At 36.1% G+C, this 24,549-nt stretch overlaps 2 protein-coding genes across 3 annotated transcripts; one reads left to right on the top strand and one right to left on the bottom strand.

Moving 5' to 3' along the window:
* Positions 1-1,099: 1,099 nt before the first annotated feature.
* On the bottom strand, positions 1,100-15,958 carry plek (pleckstrin). 2 transcript variants are annotated; one of them, XM_066679226.1, is made up of 9 exons: positions 15,879-15,958; positions 13,046-13,201; positions 11,103-11,284; positions 9,856-9,947; positions 7,882-8,066; positions 7,357-7,461; positions 7,107-7,190; positions 6,914-7,007; positions 1,100-2,933 (listed from the first exon to the last, which is right to left on the bottom strand). In XM_066679226.1, exons 1-9 carry the CDS (start codon positions 15,918-15,920, stop codon positions 2,794-2,796), a joined length of 1,080 nt encoding a protein of 359 aa, XP_066535323.1. In that variant the 5' UTR covers positions 15,921-15,958; the 3' UTR covers positions 1,100-2,793. The 2 variants fall into 2 exon arrangements, with proteins under 2 accessions (XP_066535323.1, XP_066535324.1); XM_066679227.1 differs by having other exon boundaries at positions 6,914-6,986.
* A 4,119-nt stretch (positions 15,959-20,077) lies between these two features.
* cnrip1b (cannabinoid receptor interacting protein 1b) lies at positions 20,078-23,964 on the top strand. Its single transcript, XM_066679964.1, has 3 exons — positions 20,078-20,428; positions 22,879-23,023; positions 23,115-23,964. Exons 1-3 carry the CDS (start codon positions 20,250-20,252, stop codon positions 23,277-23,279), a joined length of 489 nt encoding a protein of 162 aa, XP_066536061.1. The 5' UTR covers positions 20,078-20,249; the 3' UTR covers positions 23,280-23,964.
* The last annotated feature ends 585 nt before the right edge of the window (positions 23,965-24,549 follow it).

Below are 24,549 nucleotides of genomic sequence, written 5' to 3'. Positions count from 1 at the left end.
CTTTGTAGGCAGCTACAGGTATATAAATGAACTTTGGAAGGCTGAAGACAAGTCATGCTGCTGCATTCTGGACTAGTTGTACTGGTCTGATCATTTGGAGAGTAAGACTAACCAGGTGTGAATTGCAGTATTAAAATCTTGAGATGACAAGGTTCTGGAGAAGGCCTACTGTGTGAGAAAGTTTTAAATGTTGTACAGGAGAAATCTACATTACCAAGTCAGGTTCACAATTTGAGCTGAGAAATATAACTGGCTATCACATGTTTTCTTGCATCTACAGAGTTCTCAAATGAGATGGAAAGATTGTTGTGAGGACCTGTAGATCACAGGGGGAACAGAGTATCAGGCTGAATATTTGATTTGAGTTTCAATTTTTCTGTCATTTTTTACTCATGATATATTTGCTAGACACAACATGGAGATGTTTAATTTTCATATCATAAAATCATGGGAACCACACATTTGGTTTACTGTGCCACACTAGGACAAATTTTGACACATACTGCCCCCTTGTGTTTGGAAGATGACTATCATAAAATAATCTCTAAAAAAATCATCAGCCTATAAACATATTTGATATAAACCCAAGCCACTAGGATGATTTTTTTAAAACTGAGCAAGAGAAATTCTCACAATGAACTCATACAGACCTGTGTTAGTCATTGCCATGAAGGAAATAAAGGGAACTTCTTTAAAAAGTGTATTCCTACCAGTGTTTCCACTGTGACCCTTTGAACAACGTTGCATCAAGGGAAGGGGTGGTCCTTGTTTCTTACAAGAATAGATGAGTGTTAATCAACGCCTTGGCAACTGTGAGTAAAGATCTCAGGCCTGATAGTCATACAACATTCATATTCATACAGAAATCATCTGACAACAGGTCATTAACTGTTTACCACAATTTTCCAGATGCATTTTCAAAATTGCAGAGAAATTTAATTTCTACATTATTAGTAATTTCAGTTCCAACTAAATATATTCTATCAAAATACAAACTCAATAACTCTGTTATTGAAGAAAAGAAAGCAGAAACATGTATTTTGATGGAAATGGAAATAGAGTAAACATTTATTAATCATTTTTATTTGCTATTTTGATTTGATTATGTTCAGTGTAAATTGTTTTCTTGTGGCCATTGTACCTGGTGTTTTTTTCTTCTGATGTCAAGAAAGTTCAGTTGTGCAGCAAGGCAGGCTTTGTAGAGAGGTGTAAAGCAGGACGTTTTACAATGGGCTATTCAAACCTCTCCCCCTTTTCAACCCTCTCTTCTCCCTAGCAACTCAACATGAAAACATGAAAGTGGCCTGTTGTGAAATTAAAGCATGACTAATGTAAAGTCACAACACATTTTGTTTCTGTACTGTGAGGACTTGCTGGGACCTTGTGGACTCAGTGATATTTGGGAAATTTGGGAGTGGTGAGAATACAAATTTAAATATTATAATATTGCTTAATCTACACCCAGCCCATATGTGCACTTGGTATAATAAAATAGTAAAATATTAGAAGTCGTTTAAGAGAAAATCTATATTAAATTTTTAATGAACACTAAGAAAACAAGGTATTTTAAATAATACACATTAAAACACTTTTATTAATACATCTAGGAATCATAACCATTATTTTTTATATATTTATTTATATATTTGTTTTTCAAATCTGCCCCTAAAACTGAATGCGCACATTGACACATTTATGATTACATCCCAAATAAGTCCCTAAGCCCAGTGTAGTGCGCAATTTAGGTCCTTAAATATGGCTTCTACAGTCAAGTGTTACAAAATATGTACAACAAATCCATTTATATTCAGCTATCCCCTGCATGGCTATGTTTCAAACATTCTGTTCATTATTTTGGTGCATAAGTCATAGTTTCATCACCCACGCAGTGCACTATGTAAGAAGCAGGGAGCCATTTGAGATACAGCTCAATTGTGGCTCCTGTTGCTGGCTGATAATAACAGCACTAAGTGAAGATATACAGGTGAACAAGAGGCATGAAATCTATTTTTCCATGTACATTCATGTTGCATGGTCATGAATCTAATTTGTATCTGATCTCGAACCACATGAAAGTGACTCAAATTGATTTGAAGGAATCAGATACAACAAATACACACAGCTTTAAAAAGATAAAATCAGGTTTGTGTTACTTCAGCCTGGTAATGTGACCATAGCCTAAAAAGGGTTTGAGTGTTGTTTATTAATTATTAATTATTAACAATAATTTAAGTATAAATTTAATAAGTAAAAAAGAAAAATGGAAATGCAAAATCTAGCAATACTATGAGGACTCCAGAGTCATTCAACAGTCAGTGGCCCTGTCATAAAATGATCTCAGTGATACCTCAGCTTTAAAATTTTACCCTTCAGAATGCCATACATGTGTGCGTGCATACGTGTGTGTGTGTGTGTGTGTGTGTGAGTGTGTGAGAGAGAGAGATAAAAAAACAAGTGATGGTCATGTCTTAACCTCAGGCTTTGACAAAATGGCACACACACCAAATGTGTGTCACAGAGGCTTACCACACACTGTCAGAAAGGCTCACAGACAGGAAGTTATATGTGTGTGGAAATAGTAGCAGGAAGTTGCTGGACTACAAAGATTCTTTAAGAAATTTTGACTCATTAGTTCTCATTGAATCATACATCACACAGACATATCCTGTATCCTGTCTGTTTATCATTCCATTTTATAGAGACAAATTCCATGTTTGTGTGAAGGTTTGATGGTTGTTATATATATATATGGTATACTGTCCTTTTTTACTCAATACTTCTGGTCCTTTGTCATTATTTTCCAGACTTGGCCACTGCTTGAACGGCTTTGATCCAGTCATTGCGCTCTTCAGCTGTAGCTGCTTGCAGGTAGTAGTGTACCTCATCAGATGTAATGATTTCAAACAGATTTCCATCCACGTCATGCTTCTTAGCTGCAACAGGAATAAAAAGAACTTTGTTTAATGTAACATTCTCAAAACCATGTAAATGTACTTTGTTAAAGGTGACATGCTACCACATCTAAAAACCAAAACAAATGCTTCATATTCTGTCACACTTCTCACTGCCATGTATTCAGAATGGTGAGTTTTGGGAAGCCCAGAAAAAAGCACCTGTTAAAAACTGAGCACACGGGGCTTAACCACAAATTCATAATATTTGTAATAGCTGGTTACTTAGCTGATGTTTCATGCCTATTCCAGCCAGTCCCTCATAAAAACAGATCAACATGGATCATTATACTAGTAATAAGACATCATGTTCATATAGTGCTTCTCTATAACCCAAAGATTTTACAGAGGTCCACAAAAAAAGGAATCTAGAAGACCAGGGACATCAGAATTAGCTAATGCTAATGTGACCAGCATGTACTCTGCCTGTGTGGCACAGTATGGACAGAGTAGAGCAATAGCATAGGGAGAGAAAGAGTAGTGATAATGCAACTGAGCACTCGTAAATCAGGCTTGCCCAGTTGCAGAGCTCAGGAGGAAACGCAAAGTTACATTTGAAACCTTGGTTCTCTGAATCTGGAGGGAGGTATCTCACTATGGGAAAAATCCTATGTGTGGCATAGGATCATGGAAGTACCTATGGCATCATATCTGTCAAACCAATCACAGCAGTTATTGGGGAGCACATATTCTCCATTCTCTAAGCACAGTCTTCCCCAGTGAAAAGCAAGGAGGGAATGTGTGATGAGATATCACACTCCTGATTCAGAGGACTGAGGAGAGGCGTGTTCTCTTTCATCATGTATTCAGTATCTCATTATGGAAAAGATGTAGGCATATTCTGTATTGCATGTTTTCCAAACTGGTCTGATTCAAATGTGGTGCAAGAAAAAACAGGGTAAAGGGAATAAGACAGTCCAAGTTCATAGGGCCATAAAAAAACCCTGGCTGCAAAAGAAAAATAAGGACAAGGTGAAGAAGGTGAGGGGGGAGAAGCCACAGCCCCAACCCATTCTAGCATTAGATTACAGTGTTCCAGGAACTGTGTGAACATATGATTTTAGTCCCCCATTTTATCTCATATAGATTGAGCAGAGTCAATTCTGAGCAATGCCCAATCCTATTTCTCCCCTTGCCCCTACCATATAGCCATACCCGTTTGTTTTGCCTAAGGATAGGGTGTGTCAATTTACATTGGAATAAAGCAGTAGGGCAGAGTATTAGGGCATTACCCTTGAAATGGTGATTCAAACTGTGTTATGAATGCCTTCTGACTCACTAGCAAGATGTTTGTATAAACTACCAGAAAAAAAAAATCCCACAAATATTGATATATTCTCATTTAAAAAAGAAATTACCATAGTTTAAACTTAGTATCATGTAGTTCCAATGTATTATGACTCTTTACTTCATAACATGCATAAAACGTTTATAGTAGTATGCTAATGTAGTAGTATGTCTCAAGTAGTTAGCTAGTAAATTTCAAGTTACACCTTAAATGTTAAAGCAATAATATAGTAGTACTTCTGCAACATTTAATGTGGAACTGGAAATTTCTAACAAAAAGCTGCAGAATAAGAAGCTGTAAGCTTTATTTCATAGAGATAGGATTGGAAGATTAATATATGCTTGTGGTATTCTAAATTTAACTAAACTCCAGCAGCACTCCTCCAATATCATTGCAAACTGGCAGAGCTGCCTACAGAGCACCACTAGTAGCCTGGTAATTAAGCTCTGTTTATTTTTATTTGTGTTCTGATGACCTATTAGACTTTTGAAGGGTTGTCTCTCTTCACAGGGGAAGATTTTAAACATTACTCCATGCAACACACTTACAAGGCATCCTCCAAAAGGTTTGCATGTAAGCTTTTGAAGTCGACGGAGGTGCCTGCCATTCTGATGGTTTATATATTTGACAACTGTGCTGTTGTCTGATCAAATGAGAATATGACAGCCTTGGTGAAGAGGAGCTCAGAGCTAGGTAAATCAGCTTGAAGCTAGAAAATTTTTGTGTTCAGGACAAAGGTATTGTGGCCAGATGCCATTTGAAGTACTGCCATTAGAAATTGGGGCCACAACTAGAGAGTGAATCATCCATCGTCACACCACAAGCTGGACTTTAGTTTCAACCTAAGGTATGTCATCTCCTGGCTTGGGGAGAAACAGCTTATATACATATATATTTATATTGAATCCCAGGTTGGTGAGTTGGGTCTGCACTTTGTAGAGGGGCTAGTTCAGCCTTCACACACTTGGAGTAAGACCAAACATATGGTACCACAATTCTGTGAAAAGTGGGGGATGCAAAAAAAAACATTTGGAAAAAAATAAACCTGCAAGACAAAACACACAAAACATTTTGTGTGTGTAAATATAAGCAAATGTGAAACTTGCAAGTACAGACCACTGATCAAAGTCTTTTTTTCATCCTTGAAAGAGATTTACCTTCTCGATTTTATAGTTTCCCTTGTATGCCAAGCTCTTTCCACTTAGGTTCTTTCTGCGCTTGGCCCCCCACCACCCACCTCTTCGGAGGACTACTTTATTTTTATTATATAGTCAGAATATTCAACAGACAGATGTTTGTGATATTAATAACAATAAAAAATATGAATAAATAAAAATAACAATAACAAGAATTACAGCAATAACAGCACTATCTGATTCAATAGATTGTTTAGGTTCAGAAGATTTTCCATGGTCTGGTTTTGAAATGGGTGGGTTTTGACAGTTTGGGTATGGGGTCAGGGCAATTATTCCCAGTGAGTGCTACTGGTTGATATGTCCTGGTTCTGTAACTGCCCACCTCACACACTGTATATGGGGATATAGCAGGATATTTACACACATCAAATGTTAAAACTTGCAGGTTTATGTTGTTCATGTGGTGATTTTGCACCCTGTCCTTTTGACATTGTTGTGACGCACTACAAACCTAACTGTGAGAAACTCAAAAATCACTCCGCTGAAGGCAAACCGCAAATATTGTCTGAGAGTTGGGTTGACAACTATGTGAAAATAAACATCATTTTACGTCAACTGAAATGAATCAATCTCCAAGATTAATGGAGTAGCACTTTCCTGAGGTGCTTTTTTGCTAAAATAATTCATTTGCAATTACAGACCAAGCCCATGAATACTGAATCCAGGAGGTGAACTCATATTTTCAGGAGATCAAGACGGCTTCAGAATAAGTGTAAAGAGAAAACCCACTGCTGAATAGATGAATACAAGAGAAAGGGTGGAGACAGGGTGGAGGTGTATGCAAGTTTGTCTGTCACGGAAATTACGTGAGTCTGGAGGGTGTATATTTAGGGCTGAGGGAAGATCATCACTGTGAACATTATTCAGTCATGAAGTGATGTAAACTTGAGCATTGTGTCATGTAACCTACTGCTGGACCTAAAAGGCTGATGTTGCTAAGAAGAAGGTTATAATCACATGTAAAAAAAAAAATCCAAAACATACTACTCATAAAGAATTTTTATTATTATTGTTCTTTAAATGCAATTTGAAAATGCTCAAGATTGTAAAGTCACTTAAAACTGTATTAAAGTACTTTTAATGTTTTAGAGTTTAGATAACTGTAACTAGTTATTACAAAACTCTGGTTGTATATTGTAATAATTAGCTATTAATCTTAAATTTTCTAACTGAAAAGATATGTTTATACATACAAAATGCAGAAACAGTAAATCTAAACTAGGCTAATACTTCATGAGGTGTGTGCACACAAAGGGGAGCAGCGTTCTATGAATCAGTATTCTTCACAAGCCCAAATGGCTGCCCACGTGACATACAGTGATGTATTGTTCATTTTTATAGTCCAAAGTAAGTCACACATTGTTCTAAACCACAGAAACATTTAAGAAGAACTGGATGTGGTATGAGTGGGCATTTTGGGCATGTATTTATGGAAAGAAATGGTCACTGATTAATAAAGAAAATCTTTGCCTTCTTACCATCTGGCACATAATCCACTGCAGTCACAACTGAGGCACGCAAGTGAATCGAGCCAAGAGGATCATCCTCACCCTGAAAGAGAGAGAGAGGGAACTATGTATATGATAAGATATTGTGACATTGATTGAGATATGCAGAAAATATAAAGTATCAAAAAGAGGCTTTGCAGGCCTCTGGATGACAAAATCTCACCTTTGCTGGATCATAGTAGTGCATGAATGCAGGATCATCCCTCAGAATAAACTTTCTCACCTTCCAGTTTTTTCTTCGGTGGCCCTATTGCCAAAAAACAAAAATAGAGAAGGCCACTTTTCCTTTTTATAATCTGTCAGTACATAGGTACTGTAGTAGAACTTGAGTAAAGCTATCAGTAACCCCCCCACCACCAGTTTATCCTTCTAGTAGCTATGTATGAGAGTCACAAAATTATCAAAACACTTACTTGTTTAAGCAAAAAGCCTTGTTTGACTATGGCCCCTCTAAACTCCTCCTTCACAATCACGTCTTCGTCACTAGAGTATCCTTCACAAAAAAAGCCACTATCAGCCTGCAGAAGAACAACTCCTGATTAATGACTTATGTAAACATGTTCTGTGTCTAATTTATAGACAGTGCTTTTAAATTATTGCGTTCAGCTTTTCTATTTTAAGGTGCCCTCATTGTGAACACAGGCATTTCAACTGTGTTCCCACAGCTTCTACATTCTTTATAGGAAAGCATCAAATAAGCTGAAAAGCTCTGAACAAATGCACATGAGCCTTTGTTCGACCTATTGCTAGCCTTCATTCCAAAAGTAATGTTGGATCATGTACAGGGTAGATTGTTTATTACTTTAAATATTCACATTCAGGTTGCTGATATTGCTACTTTATGAATATACATTTATTTTTGACAGAGTGATGTGAAATTTTGTGGAGGTGCTGGTATAAACATGCAGTGTGCCCCTGTTTGAGGTGAGTTTACTTACAAAGTAATAAAGAGCATCCATCTGGTCCAGGAACACTGATTCAGCTCCACTATCTGCACCCTCTTTGGAGATCTCTCCAGCTGGCTGCAGGAAGCCCTCATTCAGCAGCCCTGTGGCTAGCATTACACCTTCTGTCCGGTTCCTGACCTTCCCCTCAGATATCAGCCAGTCAATCACAGCATTGCCTGCCAAGATTACAATACATTGTGGAGGTTATTTATAACCACAGCAATGCATCTGTGCAAAGGTTATAAACAAAGCAATGACATATTATTTATCTGACATATTGCCATAACGCTAAACCACAGGGAGGAGAAAGTAAGCACAAAGGTGTCCATTTTAATAACCAAAACTCACGACAGAGAAAAGATTAAATTACACAAGAGAAAATAACATAAAAGATAAATCAAGAGAATAGAGGCTGACTATACACAGGGACAAATAAACATTAGAACTAAATAGTGAATAGAGAACTAAGACAAAATAAAACAAGGAATGCTGTACATGACAAATTTGAATATGAATGCACAAGTGACACAACTAGAAACCATATTATAGTCTTAAAGGTGGAATACAAGGTCTACAAAAGCTAACAAAAGACAAGAATAGCCCAAGGGAAAAAACATCATACAAACTGAAACAGAGCAGAGAGTAGAAAACACATGCCAAAAAAGGGCACAGGAAAGCAGAAATCTAAGTATACCTAGATGGACTAGCTGACAATAGACACAGGCTGAAGACAAACACAGAGAAGACCGGAAATGACAGAACAAACCATTAGAACCAGAAAGCAAAAGCAGAGGCAAAAACCTGGACAGAAACTGAGACATCCTAAGGACAGCCCTACCCTCTTCCAGGGTAAGGGCTTGTGCAGATAACTGACCTCCTCTAATCTTAAATGGCACTTTTCTGAGTTCTGCCCCTTTCTTTTAACTATTTTACTGATTTTGATGGCAGATCTTTTTGTAGTACTACATGCACTTATGTTTCCGGCAGTCTCTTCCCATTTCTGCTTGTTATCTTTATTGAACTTCACTGTGCTTTGGAAGAGTATGTTCTTGGTTTTTTGGGGGTTTTCTTTTTCAAATTCTTCTAGCATTCCCCAGTTCATCCTAAGAAAAATGTTGTTTGTAGTGCTTCTGGACTGACACATGAATGTTTAGTAATGTGCAATTGCAAGTGTAATGTTTTTCATGTTTTTTTTAATACCAACAATGTAAATACTTATTGGTTATTTTTATATTTAACTAATTATACTTATATAATAATGTTAAAATGTATGTAAACCAGTGCTTCTGTTTTTGACTGAAGGCACATTTCCAGCACAGATGTAGAGGCAGAGTCTATGGAGATTTAAAAAAGGGTCCTTGCAATCTGATTGGTCCAGCTAAAGCTTTCCTATTGGTCCATCAAATGGCCGTCAAAACAGGGTCTTAAATCTGCAACTGCAAAAAGAGATTCGCACACATGGCAGAGAAGGTGAACGTGTAGATTTTTTCCACCTCATTCAAAAACTCTCACTGTCACATTTGGAACCTTAAAAGGTTTGCTCTTGCACATTTTAAGCCATTTGAGAAGGTACTTAACACTGTAAAAAAAAAATTGCTTCAATTGGTAACAAGTAATTCAATTAAGTTTATCCAACTTAATTTTTTAAGTTTTTTAAGGTTAACCTTAAAAAATTAAGTTGGATAAACTTAATTGAATTACTTGTTACCAATTGAAGCAATTCAATTAAGTTGGATCAACTATTTTCTTTTTACAGTGATACTCAGGAACATAGACCACAAACAAGGAACATTTGGAAAGGATAACAAGAGGGCACAGGCTGAGATGGGACTAAGGCAGGGTTAGGGTGGAGACTGGGACAAAGCAAAGCACAGAGCCACGTGCACCTTTAGCACATGGCAGACAAGAAAACAAAAACAAAGCAGTAACACATGAAACAGGACACAAAGCATGACAGTATCATACCAGTGAAGCAGTGGTTGAAGAGTTTCTTGTCCTTTTCCAGTTTCATTTCTTTGATTCCTGTGTCTTGGTCTTTCATCAAAACATAGAGTTCACTTAAAAGAGAATAGAATAAGCATCACATTAGTTTGCAAAGTATGCTGCGTATACAATGATTTTGTCTTATGTAGTGCACATGTGCCATGGTCTCTGTGCACTGGTGAAGATATGGGTTGGTGTAGCTGTGCAAATTATAACCCTGTGTGCACTGCAGCTCTGCTACAGTGGGCGTGTATTATGTTTTCTTATGCTATGCCTCCTTTGGGTCTCTGTGGGATTAGTGCTGGGCCAGTGGCTTTTTGAACTGCTGTAAAGGATGTTGTTGTATTTCCTGTTCAATAAAAAGCATTCTATCTAAAACACTACTGTGTAGTCACAATTACAAATGTTTAGGAATACTGAAATAAATATTTTGTTTTGTCCAGTAGAATGGTAAATCATAATGCCCAATCAATGGAACATGTCAGCCTATATATATATATATATATATATATATATATATATATATAGCACTCCAAAACTAGGCTGTGGAGAATGAAATCTAAAATGAATTTAAAAAAAAAAATAAACAAACAGATAACCTCTTTAGTGTCAAGAAAACAACTGGGAGGTATGAAGCTAACAAAGGTGTATATACTGTACATTATGTATGTATGTGTCAATGTATCTGTCTATCAGTCTTGCTACAAAGACTAAAGACAAGGCAAATAAATAGAAAGTATTTTTATACTGTTTAATATTATCAATAATTAAATAATTAATAATTAAACTGAAATAGATGCTTAAATACATCTTTTTGTAACTTTGGTGTAATGGCAGTTTGTGTTCAGAATCAACACTGTATGTGATCGCAAGAACTGCAACAAATTTATTTTGAAGCATATACTGAGATATCTTTCTCAGCATTTGGCCTTATTTTCAGTAAAACCTGAGAACCTATCACCCACTCACTTTGCTATGACCACTTTCACTTCTTGTTAATTACAAGGGGTATCTAACTAAAGCCTCCATTTCAAGAAGTGAGATTATTTGTGTCTTTCTTTTCTCTTCTTTTCGTTGTCCTCATGCCCAACAGCTTGAAGGTACTGTTTTGTGGTAGCAACTTCTTCATATTTTACTGTCTTTATTCAAATATGCACAAATCAAATTTTATTTCACTATATTGTAGACATTTTGTTGGAAACTCTATTCATAATGTCATAAAGCTGTACCTCAGGTTAACAGTTTCAGGCAGTCGAATGGATCTCCTGGTGGACTTCCTGGCAAACTTCTTGCCTCCCTGTAAACATGTGATGGCTCTTTTTATATCTTTAACCCACATCTCCCTCTCTTCCAGATGAGTTGCTTGAAAAAAGTGGTCCTGCTTCTTAGTTGTGTTAAGCTTGAACACAAACTGTTAAACGAGGAAGAACACAGTTGCGGTTTTCACAATTAGTTTGTACTGTCAAACCTAGGTTAGGTTACCACTCATAACAGACTGTAAATACAAAACATCTCATGGAACTTACATGTAACACAAATATTCACTCACTAATTCACACAAATTCACTCACACGTTCACTCAGTCACTCACCCACACAAATTTACTGCACACATTCACTTACATATACAGGGGTGTTTGTTAATCAGTAGTTTTCTATTAATTACTGCACTGGGCAAATATCAGAAAACCATCCATTTGTTTATTAAATTTCCAGTTAAAAAGTACTTAGTACTTAGTCAAACGTATTCATTTCCAATTTATTCATGGTCATAAAAGGGCAGGAAATATATATTTAACAGAAAATTACATAGACACAACTAGCATTGTGAATTTAATTTGTCAATTTATTGGCACAATCTGTCACTTTAACACTTCTGGCCTTCTAATATTTACAGCTCTGTTCTCCAAACATTCATTTATTCATTATCTGTAACCGCTTATCGAGTTCAGGGTCGTGGTGGGTCCACCATGGAGGAGGCACCAGTCCTTCACAGGGCAACACATTCACTCACACCCATGGACATTTTTGAGTCGCCAATCCATCTACCAACATGCATTTTTGGACTGTGGGAGGAAACCAGAGCACCTGGAGGAAACCCACGCGGACACGGGGAGAACACACCAACTCCTCACAGACAGTCACCCGGAGCAGGAATCGAACCCACAACCTCCAGGTCCCTGGAGTTGTGTGACTGCGACACTACCTGCTGCACCACCGTGCCGCCCTTTTCCAAACAGATGTTTCCAAAAAATTTTATTGACCTAATGCTAATGCCCTTAAAAAGCACACTAAGGGTCACACAAGCAACCCACACACTCCTCAAGTGCTTTATGCATTTCACTGTGAAAGGCAAAAACAGAACTCTAAACTTCGAGTGTGAAAGACAATGAAGCTTTCAATGAGTAGACAAACAGAAAGGATGAGACTAGAATATCTAGAATAACTGATGATTCAAAACCTTGGAATTGGAAATCTACAACTAGAAGCAAGTTTTTTTTTTAAATGATGGGAAAAAAACACTTTTTATTTTATAAATTCTGAAGATTCCTCACCAATTGCTAGCTCTTCAGTTTTTTGCATGCTCAAAACCAGTCTAATGTGTTTAGGAAGCCCTGTTTGTAAATGGATTTAAAAAGATGATAAAGTAAAAAACTCCAAACATTGAAAATCATGAATTGAAATGAGGATATTGCTCCATTCCTGCTCCATAGGTGGGTAATATTGACTTTTTCATAATTTCTTAAGGTGGAAATGTCTCCAAATTCAGAGATAGCTAACTGCATTACCAAAAGTGTTACAAAACTAAACAACTCAAGATACAAGTTTCTGGGGTAATTCAAACAGTGAATACAAAAGACACTGAGCTTCTGAATGTAAATAAAGCAGAGAGAACAACATTTCCCTGCAATCGTCCACAACCCCTTAGAATGCAAAGATTATTCAATATTATTATTATTTATTATTCAATAAATGATAAAAATATGATCATGTATTTAGCTGTTAATGCTTCTATGCAATTTTCTGTTAAATGTACTCTCATTTTTTCTGATAATGAAGAAAGTATTGGGGCAAGGCACTATACCAATTAAACATCATCATTATTATTATTATTATTATTATTATTATTATTATTATTATTATGGTTATTACTATATTGTTGTTTGTATCACCATTCTCTTGTTGAAGTCCTGACATGGGCTAGTGAGTGTGGCTCCTTTTAATGGAATCATCCCCTTTGGACTGCTATCTGTCTTCTTCTTATAAAACTCTATTCCATCATCTGCTAAGACCACCCAAACAGCCTTCCAGGAATTCAGTACACTACCCTAGAAAAAATAATATAAAATGTTATTCAAAATGTTATTGCATACAGAAAAAAATATAGCAGCTCTCTTTAGTACAGTGAGATATTCTTGGTTTCTGGTTATCATATACCAAAATCCAATATTTCAAATTTTCAAAATTAGTAATGTTCCTCAATATTTAATTAGTGTAGCCTTTATTTTTTCAGAAGAATTTTTGTCCATATATATTAATCAACTTGAAATGCAAAGAACTGGGAAACTGTATACTATAGTACACTATAACATACTGTATTACAATACTGCAAACACGATGTTGGAGCACAAATAGATATTGAAACACACAAAATTCTTTCAAATTCTTTCATTTTCATTTCTCCAGGCAAACTTCTCCTTTTTTACATACATATTTACACATTTGTACTCTGTAGTATATTCTGTCACTGAGCACTTTGTGCTCTGTCAGACATTAAACACTGTATTACAAGTAGAGTTACAATTTTTTAATTTTTTAACTGTTTTTTGTTATTTTCACTGCTTTTGTGTGCCCCAAAAAACAATAACAAAACTATGATGGTTCCACTTTAATGGTATTCAGATGTGTTTTTTATCCCTTAAAATATCAGGCTAATAACAGTTTAATAACACAATAACATAAAATCATAATAAATAAAATTAAAAGTGGCTGAGATTAATTAATAAAAGTGTGTGTGTGTGTGTGTGTGTGTGTGTGTGTGTGTGTGTTGGCTGCTCCTGGCCATCTTTAGTGGTTAAGTAATGTAGCTGCTGTTATGAAATGTAATTAAGAAACACCTATAAAATGATCTCTCATTACCTCCATGCTTCATGTTTTTCATCAGCCACACCACTGATCTGACAGAGGCATGAAACCTGACAGTTACAGAAGTTATTTTAGCCCTGGTTTGTGGGGAAGTTGCTGCTTTGTCTTTTCCACTCTAAAAAAAGAGCAACTCAGAGTGGGGGTGGGGGGCAGTCTTACTCAGTTTTTGTGTGGCTTGACTTTTCAGCCTTCAGAAGGAAAAGTCAAAAGGTGAAATCTAAACTAGAATTTTTCCCAACCAAGCAAAGATAACAAAGGCCATAGACTATACCTTGCAAAAGTAAATACAAACTGTAACTGTATGCAGTATGTAATAATATATGGTACAACTTTAGAATAAAACTACATTTATAAAGGTCTATAAATGGTTTACATATTGTGTAGGAATGTTTATTGATTACATTGTAAACATGTTAAAAGTCATTAATAATAATTTACACATAGATATAAAGGGCAACAGTGATGTGTTGTTTGACAAATCATGAACCAACATTCATCTACACTTTTAAATCTCAGATCTTACAGAATACTCGTCTTCCTTTGTCTTCTCCATCGGTTGACATTAAGCCTGTCAGCTTCAGCACATATTTGTTAATATGTTTAACCATTTAACCACCAAGTTTTACCAATTAAACCTTGATAGAATGTCCTTTTAGACATTGATTATAATGTGATGTACATATGTAACATATGAAATGACTATATTCACATTCTCATGTCTTAGCTTATTCTTTACCTTAACATTTTATCTGAAACTTTCACTATTAGGGTAACAGTGACTTCATTTATTCTGTCTACCTGTGTTATAAATGATAATTATTTTCAATGTGTTTCCTACCCAAATAATATCCATGTAATAAACAGATATTTAATACCATTTATAAGCCTTTATAAACGTAGTCTTATTTTAAAGTGGAACTATTTATATGTATTTAAACATATAAAACATACAGGCACCAAACTGAATTTACAGGGGTTCTCTGGAAGAAGCATTTTTGTTACAAAAAGCATTTATTTTCCTATGAATGGTTTTTTCTTTGTAAACGAAATGTGTGTGTGCGCCAAAACTTTGTAAAGTAAACTGTAAAGTAAACTGCACTTTGTAAAGTAAACTGCACTTTGTAAAGTAAACTGCACATAAAATATACATTTGTTTGCTTAAAAATTTTCTTTATAGAACCCCACATTAAAGCCAAGAAATGGGTTGGTAGGGTGGCTCTCCTTTCTCACCCCTCAGTCAGCACAATATTGTATTCTGATATGATGGATCTGAGCAATTAGTGTTCTCCTACAAGTGCTCTGAAATATCTAGTGGCAGTGTTCTAGCAGCAGTCTAAAAATATGCAACAGTAGCTGGCTTCACAGGTTTCTGAGGAAACATATGCCTGCCCTCACCTTCCCAAGTTGGAGCACTGTGGGGATCGTAGCTACTGGGTGGAGTTTATAATAAATTGGGTAGAAATTTAGGGATAAAATACATTTGCCATTTAATAGGCATGACATGGAGTGGCTCTCATGATCCAGAGCTAATCAGCCATCACAAGTATGCAACCTAACTAAAATTCTGGCAGCACGCAATCAAATTCTCAAAGAATAGATTCCTTCCAGAGGAGTGGGAAGCTGTTATTGTAAGAAAACAGGACAAAGTACATACTAAAATAACTTCCGAAAAAATGTTGAATGAGCATGTGCCTAAAAACATATAATGCATACGTAACATTACGTATTCTCTCCATTTGTCTGTGTTACAGTGAAAATCATTTCTTTGATTATCAGTGGAAGCGGGTTGTCATCAACATGCTTTAGGTGTTTTCTAGAAGCATTGCCTTTAAATTGAAACATTAATCTTCAGACTCTTACCTTTTTCACTAGGTATCCTTCTCGAATGGTGCTGGGCTCCATGGCGGTGAGCTGATTGCTGTTTATTCACTGCAAGGTGTGGCAAGTGTGAGGACTGAAGCATAAAAAGGGTTGCTTTTAAGCTTGCGTAATAACTCTACACCCTGCCTTGACAAAGGGGAAGTGGTTGTGTGAACATTAGACACATATTTTTACGGTCAGCTCAGCTGCTATGTATTTTCAGCCAGTATAAAACCACTCACAAAGATATATCATCTCGAGGAGGATCTTCTCAACAGAGAAGACACTAGTTTATTTTACTGACTCAAAGCAGTTTCTTTGAAATCTGGGATTACTTTGAGTGTTAGTGTTGATTATATTGCATTAGCAAAGGTTTTTTAATTATTAGGTTTTGGAACAATACACTTAATTCGGTGAGGATTTAGGCTACTGTTCCCACTTCTAACATGATTAATCAAACATTAAATTCTCTTCATTAAAGAAATTTTGAATGCATGATAATATATCCTCAGACTAAAGCAACTCATTAACATTGTCAGCATAGCAATGTTAAATGGCAAACACAGCTGAAGCAATGAATAAACTTAGCAATCCGTGTAAGCAATATGCACATCATTAGAGTGTATTATTTTTTATAATTTGGAGTGAGATAAAAAAAAAAGTCTTCGCACATCTACTCAAAAGTAGACACTTAGATACTTGATGATGAATCATTTGGGTCTCCGTACAGTCATGCAGTTCTCCTCAACAGTACAAGAACTGGGGTGCCCTCTTATGGTCAATGTAATTTGTTACATTGTTTAAAATGGTCACATTTCAATTAGTGGTTAAATAGAATGCATTAAGCATGGCTATCTGTGAGAATTCAGTGAGAAGATTTTTTTAGAAGACTTTTGGGATCCTTAAAGGAAGTTTTAAACTAATAATGCTTGACAATTATAGTCGCCCAGTGGTTTTCAGTTCCAGTTCAGCAGAACCCATTAGTACACAATTCTTTTTAACAACGCTGATCTCTAATTAGAACTGTAGCTGCCTACATTGTGAAAGGTGAATCAGACTGTAGGTCGATTAATGAATAATTAATTAATTACTATCACGTTATTATAATTATAATTATAAAGAGTCCAATTTTCTAAGCTATGGCTTGCTAAAGGATTGACCCCTAGTATTAAAATAGTGGCCTTTAATATACGCGCCCTAAAGCTAATCCTGTATATACTAGAGTATAAGAAGGTGAGCGGAGGTGAGCAGCCTAGAGCAACCTAGAGCTGCCCACAGATAAATTATATATCCTTCAAATAAATGGTAAACCAAGCAAAAGTAAACACTATAATAAAATAATACATTTCAAGTACTACTATCACTATAGGACCATAAAAGTTCTTTATAAAATCAGGGTGTTGTAGCATGTGATGTAAATATTTGTTTGTTCCTATTTATTTTAGAATAATTCTGATTTAACACTTAAAAGGCATATCATGAATAATGGCAATGCAGTCCCGCTGCTGAACAGAAACATTTTTTTACTCTTAAGCATTATCATTGGAAATAGAGCATTTTGTGTTGCAGGTCCAAAGCTGTGGAATAGTCTTCCTGATGAACTGTGAGCTTGTTCATCTGTAGATGTTTTTAAAACCAGACTCAAAACTCATCTTTTTAAACTAGCATATGGATGATATTATGTGTATGTCTTTATGGTTATGTATGTATGTATGTGCATTTACCTTCTTTTTATTATCTATTGTACTGTGTCCTTGGGTCTCTTGAAAGGTGCTTTCAAATAAAAATGTATTATTATTATAATATACTCTAAAAATAATTTTGCACCTGGTGTTATTGTAAATATTTTTATTTAACCTTTGTTTTGTCATATTTTGTGTCTGTTCTGTGCTTTCTCTTTTTTCTGCTTTCTATCTCTCTCCCTCCGCTCACAACATGTACTAATTATTTTTGTTATGGTCTGTATGTTTTTCTAGCCATGTGCTCTTCATGAAATCTGTTGCCACGCAATCTGTGTCGACAGCCTAATGCTTCATTCAAGTGATGTTGGATTTAGAAAAATTAGTTTCCCACCAGGAGGCACTACATCCTCTGAAATCAGAAGCTAAAGACTGATACATCAAAATATTCCACACAGCAAAAACTGGCCAACGTAAACATTATATTCTACATGATGGAACTGTCTATAAACAGTAGGATATCAAATTATGTACAATTTATACTTAATCCTCGTAGTTAGTTTGTTTTTAAACATCTACAATGGACATATATTGTTTTGCTATATTTGTGTTAAAAAAAAATAATAATAGAACCGCTATAATCAACATGACACCACATACACAATATTGACAGCATCCATGATTTTTATTTTTTTTTTAATTGTCACAAACCACATGAACATGACCAAATCAGGGAAATGAGCTGAACCTCAAAGAAAACTGCCACCCACCTTGCACCTGAAAGCAGTGTTAGCTCACAAGTATTTCCCTGTTAGTTTATAAACATGTTCATACGTCTGTCTATGTGTTCAGAATGGCTCCCTACTCCTTATTCTCTACTAATCATTATAGAGTGTACAATTACTGCATTCAGGAGGTTTAATGAACGATATCAGACACTGCTTTATGTGGTTTTTTTCCCAAACATCACAATGTATTTAGGAGTTTACAAAGGTTGTACACTTTTTGTTAAGGTGCATTGAGGGATTGTTTGAGATCACTGAACACTCTTGCTTTTGGAGACACCCACACAATGATAGAAGCCCTTAATAGTGCACTTTATGGTGAATAGGTCACAGCTTCAGACACAACATTTGTCGCTTCATAATTGGTGGTTGTCTTGTTTCTGTCTGGATCCTTTTTGAGGTCTGTCTCTAGTTATTGTTCTGGTTTCTGTTTGTTTCTATCTGTGTTCATTTCTTGATTTACCTTGGTCTTTGTTTAATTTTAGTGTTTTGGTTTATACTCCATTTCTGCTCCAGGTTTGTGTCTTCATTATTCACTACCTTTTGTTCTTGTGTTTAGCGCTCTGTGTTAATCCCATGTTGGTTTCTAGGTTTTCTTAATCTGTTTATACACAGCAAATTCTCCAGTGTTACATCAACACTATTAGTGTTAACACTGAGAGTGGTAAATTATTACACTAATAGTGTTGATTTAACACTGGTGAATTTGCTGTGTAATTTCATTCTGTGTTACTCTGTTTCTACCAAATATTAGAACTATGGGTTGCTCTTGTTTTTTTTCCTAGTAAGTTATTTTCTTGTTCTCCTTTCTTCAAACGTGCATCTGCCTCCTTGTGCCTTGTGCTTTGCACCCCTCAATGAACAACTTTACTTTTGGCTGACTCTAGAATGTGTGTGTGTGTGTGTGTGTGTGTGTGTGTGTGCTTGTTTTCCTGACTATTTATTTATGCATTTATTTTTACAGTGAAGTACTTATTATTCCTGTTTTTTGTATACTTTCTCTTTCACTTCATTTTTCAGTTCTGTTTATGTGTAGTTTTTTTTTTCTTTTTTAGTTGCCTTTAACCTTTAGCTACCATATCAAAGGTGACTATTGCATGTTTAGTTGCTTGATGCATGCAGAAACAGTTACTAAAATGGTTGAGTTAAACTAGCTGTGTCAAAATAAAGGGGAAATATCTGTAGATACAGATATGTTCACATTATCATCATACATCCGTAATGACAGCGCTATAATCCTGGGGGGATGTAGGGAAGGGGAGGGTTCTATAACAGATGGACCATAATACACTTATGGTGAGAACATGAGAATATGAGCTAAAAATATAATTCTAATGTTATTTTTGGGGGTTTTGTGTGATTTTAATTGTTGTTTTGTTTTGTTTGTGTTTTTGTTATTGTTGTATGCAACACACAATTTGTTCCAGCTCATATTCAGACACCGAACAAAGGAAAATATTCCTATTTTATCTGTGAGTCTAAAGACAAACCGTGTTTATAACAGTTGCCGCAAGGAAAATAGCACAGAGGTTGATTCTCAGGTCAAAAAATCACATACTTAACGCAGGAGGACGAGGTTGTGGTGGCTTCTCTTTATCTCATTAGACATGAGTCTTTGGAGGATTACAGTCTGTTTGTAGGGGATTAAATAGAAACAGGAAGAGTAGAAATTGCATCGGGGATCTCGGTCTTTGTGTTGGTTGTTTTCACGCTCAATTTTTTATATATATTCGGTCTCATCTTCATCATCATTCTCTCTCTCTCTCTCTCTCTCTCTCTCTTGACCTGATTCCTCAGTGCCTGCGGTTCTCACCTCTCTCTCTCTCTCTCTCTCTCTCTCTCTCTCTCTCTCTCTCTCTCTTGTGTTCATTCACTCTATCTCTTCCTCATCTCTGAAAAGGAAAGCCATGGCTAACATCCCTCAGCTCATTAAAGTCGGAGTTTCCCTTAAAACGACGCCGAACGGCGGACCGGTTTTCTTCAAGACCGACGGAACCCGGTTCGGCCAGAGCAGAACCATCAAACTCCTCACAGGAACCAAGTACAAGATCGAAGTGGTGGTCAAACCCGGCGCCGTGGAAGCGACGTGAGTATCGCGATAATGTGGCTCAATTTGTATTTATATTTACTCCGCGAGTAACGTGATTATTTATTTTTGCCCGCCATTTCACCCTTTAACATATTTTCGTTACCATTTTTTGTGTTTGTTTGGGAAGATAGAACACCGTGAAAAATATATTTTGAATGGTATTTATAGATTAGAGTATGAAATTGGCATTTTGTTGAAATTTTCTGTTCCACTTTAAATGCATGGGGCTGCAGCTAGTTGACTGCTTCAATGTTTAAGGCAGAACGGAAGATAAATGCTGGCCAACAAAGCTTCGTATTTCAGCGTCTGTGCAGAGTATGATGTTGGTAATCTGTGTCCACTCCTGCAACTGCTGAACAGAGGGAGAAGCCAGATTGTGTGCACTCACTACAACAGTGAAATCCACAGACGATTAAGAGACATCCATGTTTCAACTATGGCATTAAGCCTGTTTTTCCCCCTCTAACTACACTGCAGACGTTTCAGCCTTAACGTCAAAAATGCTAATGTAAGCTTGTATGCCTTGACATAAGGAGTTCAATGAAGACATCGTTTCCTTTTCCAGTTCCCTCTTTAAAGGTCCTAGAGTTGGACAGTGTGATTAAAAAATATATTTGATCTTAATTTCCACTGTACTTCATGGTATTTCATGACATTTCACCTTGCACATCCCAGTCATGTGGGGCCCCTAAATCATCCCAGTGAGCTACCACATATGTGTCCATATGTTATATATTGGTCTCATGCTTGAATGCCCATCAGTTAAGGGACCAGGATGGTTTACACATTGGGCCAACATAGGCCCAATATTAATGGGCAGCCTACATTTACCTAATGTAGATGGCCCAGCTGGGTCCCACTAATAGCCCATGTGCCAATCCACCCAGAGCCCATCTTGAATCCACTAGAAGCCCATGTTCTACTTTTGTGGGCCCAACTAAAATGTTCTAGCTGAGAACATGTATCACAATATTAAATCTTTTTAAGATAGTAATACATGGAACTGGAGTTGAATGACTTTTCTAATAAAAGATTTTTATATAAACTGCAATTATTATCTATAAATTATTAGTCCAGGCTTGTGTTACAGTTTTGATGAATCATCTGAAATGGTGGGCCTTACCACATTCAGACAAATGATAATCTGGCAAAAATGAAATGCAAAATGCATTATAAGCACTAAGAAGCATTTGGTGCATTCTCCCTGTGACTGTGTTGTTTTTCTCCAGGTTTCTCCAGTTTCATCTCACAATTGAAAATCATGTGTTGTTAGGTGGACTGGCTATGTGAACTGTCCATAGTTTTGTGTATTTGAGACAGTGTGTGAATGTGTGGTGCCCTGTGATGGACTGATGCCTTGCTCAGTGTGTGTTTCTCTCCAGGTGTGTTCAGACTCAGTGCGCTCTTAGTCAGTGTTGTTTAAATAGTGACCATATCCACAACATCCTGAGAAATCATGTGACATCATGTTATTCATTCATTCATTATCTGTAACCACTTATCCAATACAGGGTCTTGGACATCATGTTATATTATCATTTATTATAATATAAGCAAATATCTCCTCTCATATTGCCCTCTAAAAGTGTAGTCTACACATTGATAAACCCAACGACCAAGACGACATACTAAAAATGGTATTTAGGGTGGTGGCACATGGTGGAGAACTTACAGCTATTGAAAGATGTGTTTGAATTTTTTGGTAATGAATCTTGCAGAGTGAGTACCTCTACAAGAACTAGTAGGAGACACAAGCAGCAGCAGAGAGCAGCTTTATCTTGACTACCATATATGCTGGGTTCTTATGTTTATTTTCTTTAAAAAAAAAATTAGGATTTGCAGGACACTTTTCACGGGCACATGAGCCAGTGAAAAACTGGCTCATGTGCCAATCCACCCAAATCTTGAATCCACTAGAAGCCCATGTTCTACTTTTGTGGGCCCAACTAAAATGTGCTAGCTGAGAACATGTATCACAATATTAAATCTTTTTAAGATAGTAATACATGGAACTGGAGTGGAATGACTTCTAACAAAAGGTTTTTATATAAAAACTTTAAAATAAGACTATAATTAGACAACCCTTAAAGGGTTGTAAATGGTTAATTGGTTATATTAATGGTTATTAATTAAGTTGTAAAAGTAATTAACAATCATTTAAAACTCATAGATAGAAACGGTAACAATGACTTCTTATTTGCCAAATAGTTAACCCACACACATCTACACTGTTAACCCTTTTCTTTGTATTCTCCAAAAGTTGACATTAAGCTTGTCAGCTTCAGTACATATTTGTTAATACGTTTGACTGTTTCACCACAAGGTTTAGCCAATTAAACACTGATAGAATGTCTTTTTATTCATGGATAATAATAACCACACCCCTGAACTGCATAAGCGAATGATACTACATATAAAATAACAACTACACGTGTCTTAACCTACAGGTCCATGACCATTGGTGGTATAACTTTCCCCTTGGAACAGCAGTCCAAAGACCCACAGTCTGTGATTTATTCAGGATTGTATGACACTGAAGGAGTGACCCACACCAAAAGTGGAGAGAGGCAACCTGTCCAAGTCAGTATACAGGTAAGGAGAACTGTTGCATCTTATCTAGGCACTTGTAAATTAAACAACCTGACAAACCTATTGAACATAGCTCTTTTTTTGCCCTCTACAGTTCAGTGAGGCTGGCCTCTTTGAAACTATGTGGCAAGTAAAATTCTACAACTACAACAAGAGAGACCACTGTCAGTGGGGAAGCAGCTTCAACAGCATTGAGTATGAGTGCAAACCTAATGAGACACGCAGTTTGATGTGGATCAATAAAGAAATGTTTCTATGAGAAACAAGCCTCAGACATTTGGTGAAGTGGTACAAGAAGGAGCAAGATACCCACCACGCAGAGAGAGTACTGTACATATCTATGAGAAAATCTACATGAATATCAAGCCTTGTCTGTTTGATAAGGACATCATGTGTAGCACTGCCCTGGGAAATATGCTTCTGAATTTTGGGGATCTTGTTAGATTTAGTGGTGAAGACATTAAAAAAAAAAAAAAAAGAAAGAAAAGCAGTTAATCTTATTGCAATTCATTTTACCATTTTTGTGTTGTTGTTTGCCCCATTTGTCATCTGTTATCTACCTCTGAGGAGTAGCCACAATATCAAGATGGTAGTTTGATGTTCATGGCTGATGCAATTAATACGTTTAATGAGATACAACATTCACTCTCAAAGTGATATTAGACCATATTGAGAATGCATTCCATACAGAGTCTGAAATTGAGACTGAGAAGTTTTGTAAAAACGAGGTTTACTTCATGTTGTGTGTTCACAGTTTTAATGGTATATATGTGACAATCCTCTAAATGTTTACATTTTAGTAAAATCTTAAATGTATAGAATTTACTTTTGGATATTGAACATTTTTTTAATATGACAACCTTGTACATCCATGTTAAAGCGCTAAAGACAAACTAAATGATTATGGTTTGTGATTACCCTTTCATCGATTATGCAGTACTTTTGGAATTTATGTAATATGGTAAACAGACCTAATAAATTGTGTATATTGTGATAGGATCATGTTACTCGTCTGTTATTTCTATTATTACTCGATTAAATCTGAGATATTATAAGGGTCTCCAGCAGATGGCGATGAAAGTACAACATCAAAAGGCTACTGAGACCTTTTCCCCATGTCCATAGCCATATACAGCACAATTCTTTATAAAATTCAGAAGACATAATTATTCATTTCTTGATATATTTCCGATCAAACGGTAGTCATTTGTTAAACCTCTAAAAAATCGTTTTGAGCCTCGTTAGGCGAGAAAATATTTTTAACCAATATAATGATGAATGTCCATACAATAATTAAAAAAATTAAACCTGCATTTAATCTACTTTTAATTTTAATGTGTAATTTATTGCAAAGATTTATTAGAATTAGCGTTAATGTCAGGCAATAGTGAGTTACGTGAGTTGTTGTCTGTGCTTCATTTATGAGAAAATATTCCACTTAATGCGCCCAATGATTCCAGGTAGGCTCTGGACCCACCGCAACCCTGAATTGGATAAGCGCTTACAGATAATGAATGAATGAATGAATG

This window comes from Hoplias malabaricus, chromosome 8 (genome assembly GCF_029633855.1).
Source record: "Hoplias malabaricus isolate fHopMal1 chromosome 8, fHopMal1.hap1, whole genome shotgun sequence".
Lineage (NCBI taxonomy): Eukaryota > Metazoa > Chordata > Actinopteri > Characiformes > Erythrinidae > Hoplias > Hoplias malabaricus.
Note: the sequence above shows the minus strand (reverse complement) of the source record. Positions and strands in the feature narration are given on the sequence as shown.

Bases quoted from the DNA above. Each gene is read 5' to 3' on its own strand.
- plek (XM_066679226.1), bottom strand. From the start codon at position 15,920: ATGGAGCCCAGCACCATTCGAGAAGGATACCTAGTGAAAAAG. The intron at 9,948-11,102 runs GTACAGCTTTAT...TTCTCTTTTAAG, and splicing joins CCTGAAACTGTTAACCTGAG to TGAACTCTATGTTTTGATGA. The intron at 7,191-7,356 runs GTAAGTGTTTTG...TTTTGGCAATAG, and splicing joins AAGGCTTTTTGCTTAAACAA to GGCCACCGAAGAAAAAACTG.
- cnrip1b (XM_066679964.1), top strand. From the start codon at position 20,250: ATGGCTAACATCCCTCAGCTCATTAAAGTCGGAGTTTCCCTTAAAACG. The intron at 20,429-22,878 runs GTGAGTATCGCG...CTTAACCTACAG, and splicing joins CCCGGCGCCGTGGAAGCGAC to GTCCATGACCATTGGTGGTA. The intron at 23,024-23,114 runs GTAAGGAGAACT...TGCCCTCTACAG, and splicing joins CTGTCCAAGTCAGTATACAG to TTCAGTGAGGCTGGCCTCTT.